At 40.2% G+C, this 17,525-nt stretch overlaps 1 protein-coding gene across 4 annotated transcripts in view; it reads left to right on the top strand.

The window, feature by feature from the left end:
* Positions 1-17,525, top strand: part of IDE (insulin degrading enzyme) — a 132,217-nt gene that overhangs the window by 83,762 nt on the left and 30,930 nt on the right. For all 4 annotated transcript variants that reach the window (XM_082721936.1, XM_082721933.1, XM_082721934.1 and 1 more), the window contains exons 10-13: positions 408-488; positions 2,232-2,335; positions 10,775-10,877; positions 13,545-13,667. In XM_082721936.1, the coding sequence (XP_082578062.1) occupies positions 408-488; positions 2,232-2,335; positions 10,775-10,877; positions 13,545-13,667 (411 nt within the window). The remainder of the gene's footprint in view (positions 1-407; positions 489-2,231; positions 2,336-10,774; positions 10,878-13,544; positions 13,668-17,525) is intronic.

Genomic DNA, 17,525 nt, shown 5'->3' with positions numbered 1-17,525 from the left:
AGCCACCCAGGTGCCCAAAAGAAATCCTTTTTACTTAGGTTAAACTTTAAAGGGATACTCTGCTTGTGGATCTTAGGATAGGAGCTTCTAACCTGGGTGCAATTCTCTAAATGGATCAACGAAATGATCATCTGTGTAACTGTTGATCTTGCAAAGTTCTTGCACAATTTTCCTAAATTCTTTGACTAATAGTTTCAGTATTTTAGGCTAAACAATCATAGTCTGTTTTGGTTATTTTCATTTGTGTTCTGTACATTTCTAAATCAAGCATAGCTGATTTTTCCTGATAAAGTTAAATATGGAGTAGAAAGTCTGGAGTGCAAGCTAGACACTAAAAAAAGAACTTTTTAAAACTATTTCTAAGTAGTAGTTGACTTAAGTGTAATTGGATTAATTTTCCATTTTAGGACTTGAATGCTGTTGCATTTAGGTTTAAAGATAAAGAGAGGCCACGGGGCTATACCTCTAAGATTGCAGGAATATTGCATGTAAGTTTGTTATTTTATGTATACATTAGTATATAGAGTATTTTTGTGATCCTGCATATATTACCTTCAGTACTACATGAATGATAAAATGGGAACTGTAGTATAAAATTTCAGATGTTGTGGCAACCTGGCAAACTTTGATGTCAAACCATGCTTAAAATATTAATTTTCATCATCCTAAAAATTATCATCTATAATATTTTTCATTACAGAGGGATTTTGTTTCTTGGATTTAAATATTTTAAATATTTTTCAATTCCACAATGAATCAGTTGCTGATTGTGTGAAAGCTATATAGATCATCTACTGGTCTCTATTTCTGTCGCTACTACCCTAGTCTGAGCTACCATCATTTCTTGCCTGGACTACCATTATAATCTCTTACCTGGGATCTCTGTTTTCCCTCTTGTTTCACACTATAGTTTATTTTTTCAGCCTCAGTAATATTTTGAAAACCAAAATCAGATTGTTTGTCTTCTCTGTGTAATCCTTCAGTAGTTTCCTATCAGAATAAAATCCAAAATGTCATGTTGGATTACAAAGTGATCTGCCTGACTCTCTAACCATGTTCTATATGACTCCCCAACCCATCTCCCTGTTCTCTTTCCCCTCCAGCTGTACTGGCTGTCTGCTTGCCTAATCTTCAAGTGTTAAGTTTATTCTCCCTCGTGGAACCTTTTACATTAGCTGTTTTGTCTACCTAGAACTCTTCTCTCTCTTGTCTTTGCATGGCTTGGTTCTTATTTGGGCTTCCACCTAAGTGTGTCTTCCTCACAGAGACCTTCCCTGACCTCTCAGTCATGTCCCACCCCTTTGCATTTCATAGCACCTATCACTATAACAACACAATTTGTTTATTGTCTGCCTCCCTCCTAATTAGAATATAAGCTCCTTGGGTCCAGTAAGTGAAGGGGATTAAGAGTGCATTTACCTTGATGAACACTGAGCAATAATATAGAATTGTTGAATTACTGTACATCTGAAACTAATGCAACACTCTATGTTAACCAAACTGGAATAAAAAAAACCAAAACCTTAAAACTCTGGTCACTCCCTCTCCTAACTTACATGTTCATTGTTCTGTATTTTAGTTCAGCCTTGAGTCTTAATCCCCAAATTAATTATTGTTATTATTAACTGCATTATTTTATACCAAAATAAATAAAAGGAATATAAGCTCATTAGGGAGCAGCGACATCATCTGTCTTGCCTGGCACAGAGTAGATGTTTGTTAAGTATTTGTTGAACAAGTGACTCAGTCTGTCTCAGAATATTGGAAGTTGCTCTTACTAATAAAACGCCACTCCTCCCCCAGCACCTTTCTAAATGCTTCTCTAATTTCATTCATAGAAATTTGAGAGGAAATTCTATTTGTAAAAATGTATGTACCTTATGGTAAGAATCCTACAGGTGTTAGCATTTCATTATCAAATTTTCTTCATTAACAAGGATTCAGTTTTTAGCCAGAAATATTACACTTTTCCCCCCAAAAATTGTGATTTTGCTCTCAATAATGTAAATGTATTTGGGGATTAACTGCAAAATCATCCTGCAATAGGAAACTGCTTCAAGTGTGGTAAGAAAGAAGGAAATTTTTCCAGCTGAGTAAAATTTAGTTGAAGGAGGATGGGGGGGAATGTAAAATAATGGGTTTAAGTATTAGAGATTTGTTTGCTTTTAATAAGTTAAACTCTGTAGTAGCCTTGCACATTTCATTTATCTATTTATTTTCCTTTTAATAAGTATTATCCCCTAGAAGAAGTGCTCACAGCTGAATATTTACTGGAAGAATTTAGACCTGACTTAATAGAGATGGTTCTCGACAAACTCAGACCAGAAAATGTCCGGTGAGTCACTCTATAGATTTTACTGCTATGGATTATATTTTCAATAATGGTTAGAAGCTGAGAATTTGGAACTGTGAATAAATCACTTTTAAACTTGTTATGGAGCATGATTAAAGTAGAAAGAATAGTATAGTGAAGCAATACCAAACATCAGCAAATCGAAACATGACCAGCCTTTGTTATCTTCAAACACTGCTCCTCACTCATTTTTCCTCCACTCTAGATTATTTTTAGGAAGGACCTCTAAAACATGAAGATTTTTTATTTATTTATTTTAAAGATTTTATTTACTTATTTGACAAAGGGATCACAAGTTGGCAGGTGGGGGGCGGGTGGGGAAGCAGGCTCTTCGCTAAGCAGAGAGCCGGATGTGGGGCTCCGTCCCAGGACCCTGAGATCATGACCTGAGCCGAAGGCAGAGGCTTAACCCACTGAGCCACCCAGGCGCCCCAAAACCATGAAGAATTTTTTTTTGAAAAAATGAAGCAAGGGGTGCCTGGGTAGCTCAGTCGGTTGGGCTTCTGACTCCTGATTTTGGCTCAGGTTCTGACCTCAGGGTCCTGGGATTGAGCCTGCATCAGGCTTCATGCACAGAAGGGAGTCTGTTGAGGATTCTTCCCCATCTCTCTCTCTTTCTCATTCTCCCACTCATTCCCTCTCTCTCAAATAAATAAGTATTTTTTTAAAAAACCATAATCATAATTTCATTATCATGATTAAAATGTAGTAATAGATCATCTTAACCTGACTTCATCCCAACTCAAATCACTGTACATATCTGGCTTCATAAACAAGTGAGGACACCCTCTTTTTTCTTAAGTGGAAGTAAGGATTACAGTCTCAAAAGCCGCCTCACTGACCAGTGATTAACCAGGAGATGAAAAGTTGGAGGAGCTCTCACAGTAACAAAGGTGTTCTTATTAGAGGAGGTTCAGCCCTACAGAGCTTATGAACTATCCTATGATATTTCTGCCTCAAAATTGAATTTCATCCATGTTTTCCAAAGTGAAATAATACCAGAAATATATTTAAGTGGCACATATTTTGCATTTTTTATTTTTCTCCTCTGTTAAGCACGTATTTCCAAAATTCTCCTGGGAACATGGAGATTGAGTAAATATGTTTTTTGGAACAGTCATTTTATGAATAAAATCAACAATCTGGCTGAAGATTTTGAAGAAGAAAAATCCTTCTGATTGAACTGTTCCATCAATGTCTTTTTCCTAGTTACCATTGTTTGCATTTTTCCAGACATGTACTGGCAACAAACGATGGGAAAATTAAAAGAAATATTATTGGTGGGGTTCCTGGGTGGCTCAGTGGGTTAAGCCTCTGCCTTCAGCTCAGGTCATGATCCCAGGGTCCTGGGATTGAGCCCCACATCGGGCTCTCTGCTCACCAGGGAGTCTGCTTCCCCCCCCCCTCTCTCTGCTTGCCTCTCTGCCTACTTGTAATCTCCATCTGTCAAATAAATAAATAAAATCTTAAAAAAAAAAAAGAAATATTATTGGTAGTTGTATAATGTGATAAATATGATAAAATGACATAGAACTCATTCTGTATACACATTCTATCAAATACAGTTTTCCTAGTTTGGGTATTTTACTCTAATTAATGTAAGATGTAACTATTGAGGGAACTGGGTGAAGAGTACATGGAACCTCCCTGTATTATTTTTGTAACTTCTGTGAATTTGTAATTATTTCAGACTTGAAAGAAAAAGTATTTACAATAGCAACAAAAATGTAAAATAACTAGGAATGAATTTAATCAAAGATAAGCAAGACTTCATCATACAAAACTACGAAACAGTGCTGAAAGAAGTTAAAGACCTTGTTAGGAGACTTGCTATTAAATTTTTTCCACTCTGATTCAGAAGCTCTGTGTAATCACAATAAAAATCCTAGTAGCCTTTTCTCCTTTCAGTAATTGGTAAATTGATTCCAAAATACCTATGGGCATACAAAGGACCTGGATTATCCATACACCCCTTTTTTTTTTTTTTTAAAGATTTATTTATTTTAGATTGAGAGCAGATGTGGGGCAGGGGGAAGGGCATGAGGAGAGAGACGGGGAGCCCAATTGGGGACCTGAACCCAGGATCCTGAGATAATGACTTGAGCTGAAACCAAAAGTCAGATGCTGAACCAACTGAGACACCTATGTGCCCAGCCCTAACATCCTTGAACATAGAAACAAAAGTTGGAGAACTCAAGCTACTGGATTTGAAGGCTAACTATAAAGCTATGTTAATTAAGACATTGTGCATTGGCCTGAGGATCAAAAAGAAATCATTAGCATAGAACAGAGTCCAGAAATAGGCCCACACATACATGCTCAGAGGATTTTTGTTGTTGTTGTGGTAAACACATGAAATTTACAGTTTTAACCATTTCTAGGTTTACAATTCAGTATTATGTTCATATTGTTAAATATATTCATATTGTGCAGCAGCTCTCCAGAACTTTTTCACCTTGTAAAACTGAAACTGTGCCCATTGACCAACAAGTCCTCTTTTCTCCCTCCTACCGTCTCCTGGTAACACCATTCTGTTTTGTTTTCATGAATTTGACTACTTATTACATAATATCAGTGAACTCATACAATATATCTTTGTTTCACTTAACATAATGTCTATTAGATTCATCTGTGTTGTACTATGTGACAGAATTTTCGTTTTTTTTTTTTTTTAAGTTTTTATTTATTTATTTGACAGACAGATCACAAGCAGGCAAGGGAGGTAGGCGGCAGAGAGAGAGGAGGAAGCAGGCTCCCCGCTGAGCAGGGAGCCCGATGCGGGGCTCAATCCCAGGACCCTGGGATCATGACCTGAGCCGAAGGCAGAGGCTTAACCCACTGAGCCACCCAGGCACCCCCAGGATTTCTGTTTTGCCAAATTAAATCTATAAATATGGCTATAAGGTCTTGGTTACATGCCCTGCTTAAATCATAAGTAAATCTTTGCTTAGGAGTTCTTGCTGAATCCATGCAGGTCCTAGGATACTGTGTTCTTGTCTAAATGTTTGGTAGCCTGATAGTTCACTAGAATTTTATGAGAGGTCAGTGCCTATGGCTTATGCTTTTTTAGGCTCCACTCCTTTCCCTTTCTGAAAGTTAGAACATTTGTCCATCTCTATCTTCTGCCTCTTCTTTCATCCTACGGTATTTCTTTTCTTTCTTTCTTTTTTTTTTTTAAGATTTTATTTATTTGTCAGAGAAAGACATAGTGAGAGAGGGAACACAAGCAGGGGAGTGGGAGAGGGAGAAGCAGGCTCCTTGCTGAGCAGGGAGCCCGATGCAGGGCTTGATTCTAGGACCCTGGGATCATGACCCGAGCCAAAGGCAGATGCTTAACGACTGAATCAACTCAGGTGCCTCACCTCCAGTATTTTTAAAAGGTGGTGGGCAGTGATTCTTCTGGGATTTGTTAGTTGCCTAAGTATCAGAGATCTGCACTGGAGATGTGAATTCATTTGAATTACTTGGCTGGCTCACTCATTAATCCTGGCCCGAGTTTTGACCACCTTTTTTCTGTTGTTTGGTCCACCTTTGCAGTTTAAAGACCCATGTTTTTTCTTTTTTCTTAAAGATTTTATTTATTTATTTGAGGGAGAGAGTGTGCACAAGCAGCAGGAGGGGCAGAGAGAGAGGGTGAAGCAGGCTCCTCTCTGAGCAGAGAGCCCAACGTGGGCCTCAGTCCCAGTACCTGGGATCATGACCTGAGCTGAAGGCAATTGCTTAATGGACTGAGCCACGCAGGCACCCCGGCCCATGTGTTTTCTAAAAACAATATAAATAAGATGTTATTAGTCCTGTCATCTGCCAGCCTAAGACCAGTGTATCACATTTTGCTTTAGGTCTTATGTCCTGTTGGATTATGAGGTCCTTCCAGGTAAGAACTGTGTTTTTTTCAGATTCAAGTTACCAAGGGTTCAAAAAAAAGGTGGTTGACTTCTCTAAGCCTTTAGCCTAACCTTTCTTGATTCCTTCTTTCTTTAAGAAACCCCTTTAAAAAGTGTTTTTTTAGCATGTTTCACGAACCTCAATTTCTTCAGCACTGTAGCCTTCCTATTACAATTCTTTAAGGCTTTGGGTCTCATCAATAAATTTTTTTTTGTACTTTTTTTCTTCTTTGAGGCATGTTTTTTGGAAATAGGATTTGATATCATGATACAGTAGAATTCTTCCGGTGGAAGGATAGAATTCATCTACTTAGAATCCTTATTTAAAAAGTAATGAAACCGAAGCTCAGAGGCTTGCCTAATTTAGATCTTAACTGTGATTTTGGCAAGATCTCAAAGAAAATGAGTCAGAGTATTGACCAGAATCCAAGTTTCTGATGGCCAGATCTGTACTTTCTGTACTAATTCTGTTTGAATTCATCACAGTTACCTGTGAAGCCTCTCCTCATTCTTGGATGTCTTTCTTTGCTCTCTCAGGAATTATTTGCCAAAGTCTCATGAGAATCATGTCTGGGGAGCCATATTCCTGATTGTCTATAGTCAGGATGTTTCTTGTTTCTGTAAGAGTCCTGTCCAGCCATAACAGCTGTTCATTTCCTCTGAACATTTCTGAATGGCTGACTTGAAGTTGGTAGTGGGCATTCATTCTAGCCCACTGCTGTAAGTTTCACTGTAAGTTCACTGCTGTAAGTTTCAGTTTGAAAAGAAAAGTTCTTTTCTCTCCTTTTTCTAAGGACCATATAGTACCATATCAGCAGCCAATTCTTTGTGGATAGAATTAAAGAATAGCCTGGGTGGCTCAGTGGGTTAAGCCTCTGCCTTCCACTCAGGTCACGGTCTCGGGGTCCTGGGATTGAGCCCCGTGTTGGGCTCTCTGCTCAGCAGGGGGCCTGCTCCCTCTCCCTGCCTGCCTCTCTGTCCACTTGTGATCCCTCTCTTTCCCTGTCAAATAAATAAGTAAAATCTTAAAAAAAAAAAAAAGCATTGTCACATACACACACTTAAAAAACTCGTCAAGACTATTTTTTTTTTTTTTTTTTTTTTAAAGGTTTTTTTTTTATTTATTTGATAGACAGAGATGACAAGTAGGCAGAGAGACAGGCAGAGAGACAGGAGGAAGCAGGCTCTCCACGGAGCAGAGAGCCCGATGCGGGGCTTGATCCCAGGACCCTGGGATCATGACCTGAGCCGAAGGCAGAGGCTTTAACCCACTGAGCCACCCAGGCGCCCCAAGACTATTTTTTTAATAATTTTTTTGTCAAGACTATTTTTAAGCATAATTACATTTCCAGCAGATAGTCTAAGGATGCAGCAGTCTCTGTGCTAGTTTCTCTCAGCTGCCTGCAGTTAAATATTTTGCAGCTGTCCATGGCATACTTAGATTACTGTGCTTTCTCTTCTTTTTCTCCTAACTTAAGTCTCTTACACTTTTATACTCTGGTTTGTAGATTTTGGTGTAAGTTTGATAAGTATATGCTGTTTCTCTTTTGTTATTCCTCTTGCTTACCTTTATTTATTTATTTAAGATTTTTTTATTTATTTACTTGACACAGAGAGAGAGGTCACAAGTAGGCAGAGAAGCAGGCAAAGGGGAATGGGGAAGCAGGCTCCCTGCTGAGCAGAGAGCCCGATGCGGGGCTTGATCCCAGGACCCTGAGATCATGACCTGAGCCAAAGGCAGAGGCTTAACCGACTGAGCCACCCAGGCACCCCTATTACTTACTTACTTATTTATTTATTTATTTATATTAACATATAATGTATTATTAGCCCCAGGGGTACAGGTCTGCGCCCTGTAATTTATTTTTACATTGTCTTTCACTGTATGTTTCAGTTCTAAATTCTTCAGTGGTACACTAATTCTTGTTTTGCAAACATATCCCTCTTTGTTAGGCCAGTATTTGATGTTTGCCTTGTTTGAGGGAACTGTTCATCTATTTCATACTTACTTGCTTAGAGTAACATTTCAAATGTTACCCATCCACTTTACTTTGGCAGACAGCTGTCTAAATCCCTTAGGATTGTACCTGACCAGTTCCCCTTTATGTCCCCCTTTGTAACCTGGGCATTACTGCGCAGCTGCCAGTGTCTGTTGCATTTTGTGTCAGAAGTCATCCTCCAAAGCCTCTGGCAGTTGTCCCCGAGCTTTTTCACTTTCTCTCAGGTCAGAGTTGAAAGTGCTCTTGTTGCAGGGGCTGTGTCCACTCCCAAATGAATGCTTCATGAATGTTTATGAGTTGTCATCAATCTCTTGTACATTGTTCTGATGCGTGGGCTGTCATTCAGGGAGTCCAAAGCCACCAGTATAACAAGCTTGTCCAAAATCGGGCACCTTGTGGAAGAGAATATGGTAATACCATCTATCTACCAAGTTATTTTACTTCCTAACACAATTTTCAGAGTTCTCCTTGAGACTTAGCGCATTCATTTTTTTAGGAAGTCAGCAAGAGTAGAAGCACTTTCTTGGGCTGAGTCTTAGCAGGTTCTCCCATGTATTGAAAGAAAGTCCTTAACAAACATTACGTGTCCTTCATGTGGCCATGTGAGTTCTATATGCACCCTTTGTATACCCCTCAAAAGGAATTCTCAAAATGCCAACATGAACACTTCTTCTGGACACAGTAACAGAACTCTTCCATCCATTAAGCCCTATGATTCCTCCCTGGGTATGGAATATATTCTTATTCAGCATGTTTTTTTTTTTTTTAAAGATTTTATTTATTTATTTGTCAGAGAGAGAGAGAGCAAGAGCGAGCACAGGCAGAGTGGCAGGCAGAGTCAGAGGGAGAAGCAGCCTCCCTGCAGAGCAAGGAGCCCGATGTGGGACTCGATCCCAGGACGCTGGGATCATGACCTGAGCCGAAGGCAGCTGCTTATCCAACTGAGCCACCCAGGCGTCCCAGCATGTTTTTTTTTTTTTTTTAAATTTTTAAAAGATTATTTATTTATTTGACAGAGATCCCAAGTAGGCAGAGGGGCAGGAAGAGAGAGAGAGGGAGAAGCAGGCTCCCTGCTGAGCAGAGAACATGATGTGGGGCTCGATCCCAGAACCTGGGATCATGACCTGAGCTGAAGGCAGGGGCTTTAACCCACTGAGCCACCCAGGAGCCCCTCAGCACGTTTTTCGAACTGGTAGTGGTCAGAGGCAGCTAGGCCAGATCAGGAATACCATCAGCTGGGAGATCTGTCAGCCATACTCACAGAGAGGTTAGTCAGATTGCTTTTATCTACCCTACAACAGGCAGTAGGACTAAGTCCAGCTAGCCAGGTAGAGTATTTTGTCTAGAATAAATAAGAAATAGACAGTGGTTCTGATGGTCAGCACTGAAGTTGTGAAGGTCCAGTGAGGAGTAGGAACACATTGAAAATGGATGGGTATTCAGTAAAGGGGAGTTTTCATTGCAAGTAGTGGGCTTTCAGCTGCAAGACGGACATTCAGAGGCTAGAATCAAACCTCTGAGAGGATGGGTCAGAACAAGTGGGAGAAGATACAGGCCTTGTTACTTGAATTGTGATGTAAGGGAGAAGTGGGATCAGGGACAGGACTGACCTCAGGGCAAGGCATCAAGCTATTGGCCTAAAGCTTCTTTATCCACAAGATTCAAATAAGATTGGTCCCAGGCTGGCACTGAGTCTGCTGAGAGGATGGCAGTGATTCCCACTTTGATAATTACGAGGCAACAGAGGCAGAAATGTCCCTGATGATGCTGCAGGGGGAGGGGTTCTGCTGTGGTACTGAGCTGCTTTTGCTATGCTTCTCGTAATCTTCTGTTCACATATCTTTTGACATCATCGTATCTCTACCCTCTCTCCCTGAACTTATTTTTCCTTCTGACTTTTTTTCTGGGCTGTTTCTGTCTTGCCCTCAATGAAAGATTTTAATAAACCAGAGCACAAGTGTTTCTTGGTCTTGTTTTCTTTACCTCTAGAAGCAAGAAGGCCAATGTACATGTACTAGATGCAGTTGATGGTAGTCTCTGGCAGGAAAAAAAACCACAGAGCACAAACTTAGCAAATAATAATAAAAGTATGTTTTTGTTTTTTGGATCTCTGGATAAGCCAATAAGGGTGGGTTTTTTTTTTTTTTTCCCCTCTTACCGTTTTTGTTAACCCTGGGCCTCAGCTGTTCCTGGGAAGGAGTACTTTGTTTTGCTTTTTTAAAGACTATTTTTCAACTGACTTGGTTCCATTTTTTCCCTAGCTACTCTTCTTTTAAAATTTTAGTCAGTAGCATTACCCACAAGATTCCTGCATGCAGTTTTTCACATTAAAAACGAAGGGCTCTAGCCAAAGGGTAATAGAGACCGTGATCAGAAGCCTCTATACTTGATTGCCTGTTTTGATTAAGCATTATTGGATTTACTGGGTCTTAGCATGCTCTTGGATATTATGTAGGTTTTCATGATTCAGGTTTTATAAATGCATATATATAACATGGGTTTATAGTGTTTGTTTGTTTGTTTCTACTTACCTTTAGGGTTGCAATAGTTTCCAAGTCCTTTGAAGGAAAAACTGACCGCACAGAAGAGTGGTACGGAACCCAGTACAAGCAAGAAGCTATACCAGATGAAGTCATTAAGGTAGGGTTCGCTCATCTGTGAATAAACTTGATGTGTGAGGGACACACAAGAGCATGAGCTTTCCACATCAGCCAACTCACAGCCCAGAGTATGGAGAGTGATGGCCCACGGCTCTCTGTACTGTCCTGAGCAAAATGAACAAGGAGATGGAGAACTAGAGCTGAGATTTTTGCATTAAGAAATGGCACTATGGCCACCTTCTCTTGTGTCTGTTAGATCAGCAGGGCTGAAAGCAGACTCCCAGCTTCATGCACTCAGAGATCACTGAAGTCCAAAGTACACAGAGGAGGAAAACAGGCAAGAAGAGATGAAGGAGAGAGCATGAAAGACAGATAACAAGGGCTCCAGAGGCCTTATGGTCATTCTGTGTATACAGGTGGGAACGGACTCTGGATTCACACTGTCTTCACTTTAGGAGATGCTATATTGTATGCTATATGTATTTAGGAGATGCTATATTGTTGTCTTGTTGCTCTTTTTTCTATGTAAGGGAGTTAAAATTTGCTTCAAACAGGCGTGTTTAGATAGTATGTTCCCCATTCGTCAGTAGTCCAGATTTTGTTTTTGAGTCTTTTCTACTTGTCTAGTGTTTTTTTTCTGGTTTTCATTGTCATTGTATCTTTGAGATTGTGTCCTTTATTCATGGGAAGACACCAGAAAGCCTTGCTCTGACTAGATTCTAGTTAAACTTGAGTAATGAACATTTCTTTTTCTTTTTTAAATGATTTTATTTATTTATTTGGCAGAGAGAGATATCACAAGTAGGCAGAGAGGCAGGCAGAGGGGGAGGGGGAAGCAGGCTCCCTGCTAAGCAGGGAGCCTGATGTGGGGCTACATCCCAAGACCCTGGGATCATGACCGGAGCTGAGGGCAGAGGCTCAACCCACTGAGCCACCCAGGTGCCCAGTAATGGACATTTCTTAAGTGTACCTGTGTAATACAGAAAAAAAAAAAAATAGTTTAAGAAAGTCATTGCTGGGGGCGCCTGGGTGGCTCAGTGGGTTAAAGCCTCTGCCTTCTGCTCAAGTCATGATCCCAGCCTCCTGGGATTGAGCCCCGAATCCGGCTCTCTGCTCAGCAGGGAGCCTGCTTCCTCCTCCCTCTCTCTCTGCCTGCCTCTCTGCCTGCCTCTCTGCCTACTTAGGATCTCTATCTGTCAAATAAGATAAATAAAATCTTTAAAAAAAAAAAAAAGAAAATCATTACTGGTACTTCTCTGACATGTTCACAACATAGGATGAGATCACTGGAGCCACTTTGTGTGGAAAAATACTCATTTAGCTAAACAATGAGGAATGCTGATCTCCCATGAATTAATCCATAAAACAGAAGAGAACCTCTAGTCACCAAACTCTGATAACATACGTACCTCAAATTTTTAAAAAAGGATTTTGTTTATTTATTTATTTATTTATTTGAGAGTGTGCAAGTGGAGTGAGGGGCAAGGAGAGGGGAGGGAAAGAACATGACATGGGTTCGATCTCTTGACCCTGAGATCATGACCTGAGTCTAAACCCAAGAGTTGGATGCTTAACTGACTGAGCCACCCAGGCTGCCTGAATGGGAATTTTTTAAAAACAAATTTACCTGGGGGATGCCTGGCTGGCTCAGTTGGTAGAGCCCAAGATTTTTTATCGCAGGGTCGTGAGTTCAAGCCCCATGTTGGGTGTAGAGCTTACTTAATTTTAAAAACAAAACAACCCAAATTTGTCTGGGAGTTTAGCAGTGAAGCGATTTACTACATGTTTCCCAGCCCCCACTGATTCAGCCATTTGGGAGATTTAAGCTGCTGCTCATAAACAATATGGCCAACATCCCCACCATCTTAGTGCCAAAAAACATAAACTCAGGGACCAAAATAGAACTGCAGAAACTACAAGGCTGTGCTAGTTCATCTGGAGAACAAATTACTGAACCCAGGATTATTGGCACTTGGTGGCTTTTTTTTTTTTTTTTTTAATAATGAAGTCTTATAATAAGAGTCCAACAATCACTAACCTGTGATCTGTCCCATTGAGCTTTCAGAACTAGCCCGTTGAGCATATCCAACCTACAGGTTGTATCCACCCTGTTGCACAATCCAGGCTTAAGACTCCGCCTTGTTCTTGACCTTGTGCTTGAATTACTGGTTCACTTGGAAGTTCACATGGTCATCTAAGAACAGTTGTGGACCAGGCCCTAAGGAGCAGTACTGAAACTTAGTAGTTTTCAGGCTACACATAAAAATAACCTAGTGCAGCTGGAAGTTTTATTCTTCTGTAAATGACCTATTGTCTACCAATTGCAGGAATATATCCCTATACAATTATTCTTCCTTCTTTAAAGAGCTAGAGCCAATGTGATCTTCATATGGACTAAGTAGTCTCTCATCTTTCTGTAGCCAACAGATTGCCCCTTAACCTCAGCCAGTCATTTTGGAAATATGTAAAGAAGAAAGATTACTAAGTACAAAATCTTGATTAATAGAGAGAACAGCTCAAGTTTCATGAAGAGCCATCAGTGGATCTTAGGAGTAGAAAAGAAAAGCTGTGTGACATTTAACCCCTTAATACTTGATATTAAGTGTGACATTTATCCCCTTAATACTAGATATTAAGCAAAAGGACTGTTTTAAACTTTTGAATCCAACTTTAATTGCTTTTGTGTGTTTTTTCATTATTCATCCAGAAATGGCAAAATGCTGACTTGAATGGTAAATTTAAACTTCCAACGAAGAATGAATTTATTCCTACGAATTTTGAGATTTTATCATTAGAAAAAGAAGCGACACCGTACCCATCTCTTATTAAGGTAACATGTTGGAATGGGTGATTTTTAAATTTAGGCAATATACCTGTTACCTGGAAGAGACCGGAGAGATGATTTCTTGCATTTGGTACTATGTTGGTTTTGGGGGCTCACATCCTAAGAGCTACTGAAAGTTGTAGAAAGAATAATTGCAAGGAATATTTAAGAGGCTAGAGGTGTTAAAGCATACAAACTACTAAACAATTTAGAATCTAGGGTATTGTTTTCTTTGCAGAAAAAAAGTTAAGTCTGGACTACAATCACAATTTTTGTTTCAAGATTTTATTTATTTATGACAGATAGCGAGAGAGGGAACACAAGCATGGGGTAGTTGGAGAGAGAGAAGCAGTCTTCCCACTGAGCAGGGAGACCTATATGGGGCTCCATCTCAGGATGCTGGAATCATGACCTGAGCCAAAGTCAGATGCTTAATGACTGAGCCACCCAGGCACCTTGTACAACCACAAATCTACTGAAAGTTATTGGCCTACTTTCCATATTCACTGAGGACCGAGTCAGGAAATTGATATGTGCTGCATCATGAAAGTTAGAGATAAAGAGAATTTCTAAACCCTGGAAGAGAGCATATCTAAGGGAAGCTGTTGGATTTCCGGCCCTTAAAATTAACTCTCAATTTTTTAGAGTGGCTTTAGGAAGTTGATAAGAACAATGAACTTAGGAAATTAGTAAGTCAGTGAGAGCAGTGATTGAGAAATGGGGTTTTTTTTTTTTTTTTTTTTTTTTTTCTTCAGAATTTTCTCTTTTCATTATTTCATACCTTGAATAGATTTTGTAGAAAAATGGATCAAATTATTACTGCACATCTTCTTTCCTAAATTCTCTTTCTAAGCTCACCACCAAAGACATACATCTTTTTCTTTTCTTGAAAGCATCTAACATTCAGATCAACTCAATGAAATAAGAATTAGTGTTTAGAAACTTGAAATTTATCACAAGCATCTAGATTATTAACTAGACAATCATTTTTCCTTAAGAAAGGGAGGAGTTCAGATGGCAGAGGAGTAGGGGAATCTAAGCTTGCCTTGTCCCTTGAACACATCTAGATAAATATCAAATCATTCTGATCACCCAAGAAATCAATTTGAGGACTGCAAGAACAGTGGAAGGTAGAGGCTATGGAGAGTGGATTTGGGGGAGTTAAGAACTGTGGAAGCTGCGGAGGGGAGGGACCCCTACTTAGGAAGACTACTGCAGGGTATTATAAGCATCGGACCACAAAATCTGAAGTTTTAGAAGTCTCCTGCCACCAGGATCATGCCTGCCTTAGTGGTGCTCCTGTGGGGGAAAGAGGGCAGATACTACAACGTAGTCTGAGGATCCCCTGGGTCGCAGGGGGAAACAGTTCCCTTCTTTGGAGTACATTTCAGAGTGACAGCAAGGCCTCTCCATGGCCAGAAGAAAGGGTGGCACCAATGTGCTGCGCTGTTCCCAGGCACTGGAGCAGAGACACCAGCTGAGGGCAGGGAGACACCAGGCTTTTGGCTCTGCTTTACTATAAACTCTGAACTGCTTCTCAGTCCTGCAACTGCCTTCCTGGGACTGGCTGCAAACAGCAAAAGTGAGGAGACATCCTTCCCCAGAGGATCAGTACGAAGTGGTGCTGCGGGAGTCCCTAAAATTTGGAGTTTAGAAGCCTAGCTGTGCCCTGAGATAAAACAGCTTGGACACAGAGAGGGAGAAGGCAGGGATTTGACAGAAGCTAGGGCACAAGAGGGGTGATTGTTTGCTCTTCTGTGAGGGCTTCCTGAAGAGTGGTGGGCACGAGCTATACGCTGCATAGATGAGAGCAGAGCGGAGCCATATCCCCTGTTCTTCCCATCCCCCACCGCATCAACACTGACTGACCTCAGTGAGCTAAACCACACAATCAAGCAGAGATCAGAGCCATTATACCCCCCTCCACCATGCAGGCGCATTTCTACAAGGGCAAATAGGCCTGAGAATCAGTGCAGCAGGCCCTTCCCCCAGAAGACTAGCACAAACCCCTTGCATGTACCAATTCTACAGATGATAAAGTGCTACAGAGCTTCAGCTCTAGGGGCAGTAGGATCTAGCTTCTTTTGATAGGCAGACCAAAACACACCTAGGATCTAGTTTGTTGTTGTTGTGTTTTTGTTTTTGTTTTTCTGGACAAAATGACAAGATGGAATTCACCCCAAAAGAAAGAGCAGGAAATAAAAGTAGCAGCGAGGGATTTAACCAATACAGATATAAATGAGATGTTCGAACTAGAATTTATTTACTTTAATTTATTTATTTTTAAATTTTCTTTATTTGAGAAGGAGAGAGAGCACGTGAGCAGGGGGTTGGGGTGGAGGGAGAGCAAACTCCCTGCTGAGCAGGGAGCTGGATGTAGGGCTCGATCCTGGGACTCCAGGATTATGACCTGAGTCGAAGGCAGAAGCCCAACCAACTGAGCCACCCAGGCACCTCTGCACTAGAATTTAAAACAGCAATTATAGGAATACTACTTGGGCTTGAAAAAAGCATAGAAGACACTAAAGAATTCCTTACTGTAGAGATAAAAGAACGAGAATCTAGTCAGGCCGAAATTAAAATGGTATAACTGAGACGCAAACCCGAATGGATGCCATAACAATAAGAATGAATGAAGCAGAGGAATGAATCAGTGATATAGAATATAGAATTATGGAAAATAATGAAGCTGAAAGAAGAGGGAAAGGTATTGGATCATGAAGGTAGACTTAGGGAACTCAGAAGCTTCTTAAAATGTAATAACATTCCTATCATAAGAGCCCCAGAGATGATGCGAGAGAAAAGGGGGCAGAAAGTTTACTTGAACAAATTAACTAAAAACTTTCCTAATCCAGGGAAGGATACAAATATTGAAATCCAAGAAGCTCAGAGAACTCCCATTAAATTCAACAAAGGCCAGGCATCACCTATATAAATCATAGTCAAATTCACAAAATACACAGACAAGGAAAGAATTCTAAAAGGAGCAATGGAAAAAAAGTCCTTAACCTACAAATCAGATTTGCAACCGATCTGTCCACAGAAACTTGGCAGACCAGAAGAGAACGGCAGGATATATTCAATGTACTGAATGGGAAAAATATGCAGCTAAGAATACTTTATCCAGCAAGGCTGTCATTCAGAACAGAAGGAGAGGTAAAGAGTTTCCCAGACACACAAAAACTAAAGGAGTTCCAGCACTGCAAGGAATATTAAAGGGACCCTTTGAGAAGGAAAGAGAGACCAAAAGTAACAAAGACTAGAAAGGAACAGAAAATCTACAGGAACAATGACCTTACAGGTAATACAATGGTACTAAATTCATAGCTTTTAATGATTACTCTGAATGTAAACAGACTAAATGCTCCAATCACAAGACATAGGGTATCAGAATGGATTAAAAAAAAAAAAAAAGACAAGATGCATCCAAATGCTGCCTACAAGAGACTCATTTTATTTATTATTACTATTTTTTAAAGATTTTAATTATTTATTTGATAGAGAGACAGCGAGAGAGTGAACACAAGCAGGGGAAGTGGGAGAGAGAGAAGCAGGCTTTCCACTGAGCAGGGAGCCCAATGTGGGGCTTGATCCCAGGGCCCTGAGATCATGAACTGAGCCACCCAGGCACTCCACAAGAGACTCATTTTATACCTAAAGACAACAGCAGATTGAAAGTGAGTGGTTGGAGAACCACTTCTCAGGTTAATTTATGTCAGAAGAAAGCCAGAGTATCCATGCTTATGTCAGACAAACTAGATTTTAAAACAAGGACTTAAGAAGGGATGAAGGGCATTATATCTTAATGAATCTATCCATCAATAAGATTTAACAGTTGTACATACTTATGCCCCCAGTTTAGGG

This window comes from Mustela nivalis (genome assembly GCF_964662115.1).
Source record: "Mustela nivalis genome assembly, chromosome: 2".
NCBI classification, from domain to species: Eukaryota; Metazoa; Chordata; class Mammalia; order Carnivora; family Mustelidae; genus Mustela; species Mustela nivalis.
This window is presented reverse-complemented; position numbering and strand designations above follow the sequence as displayed.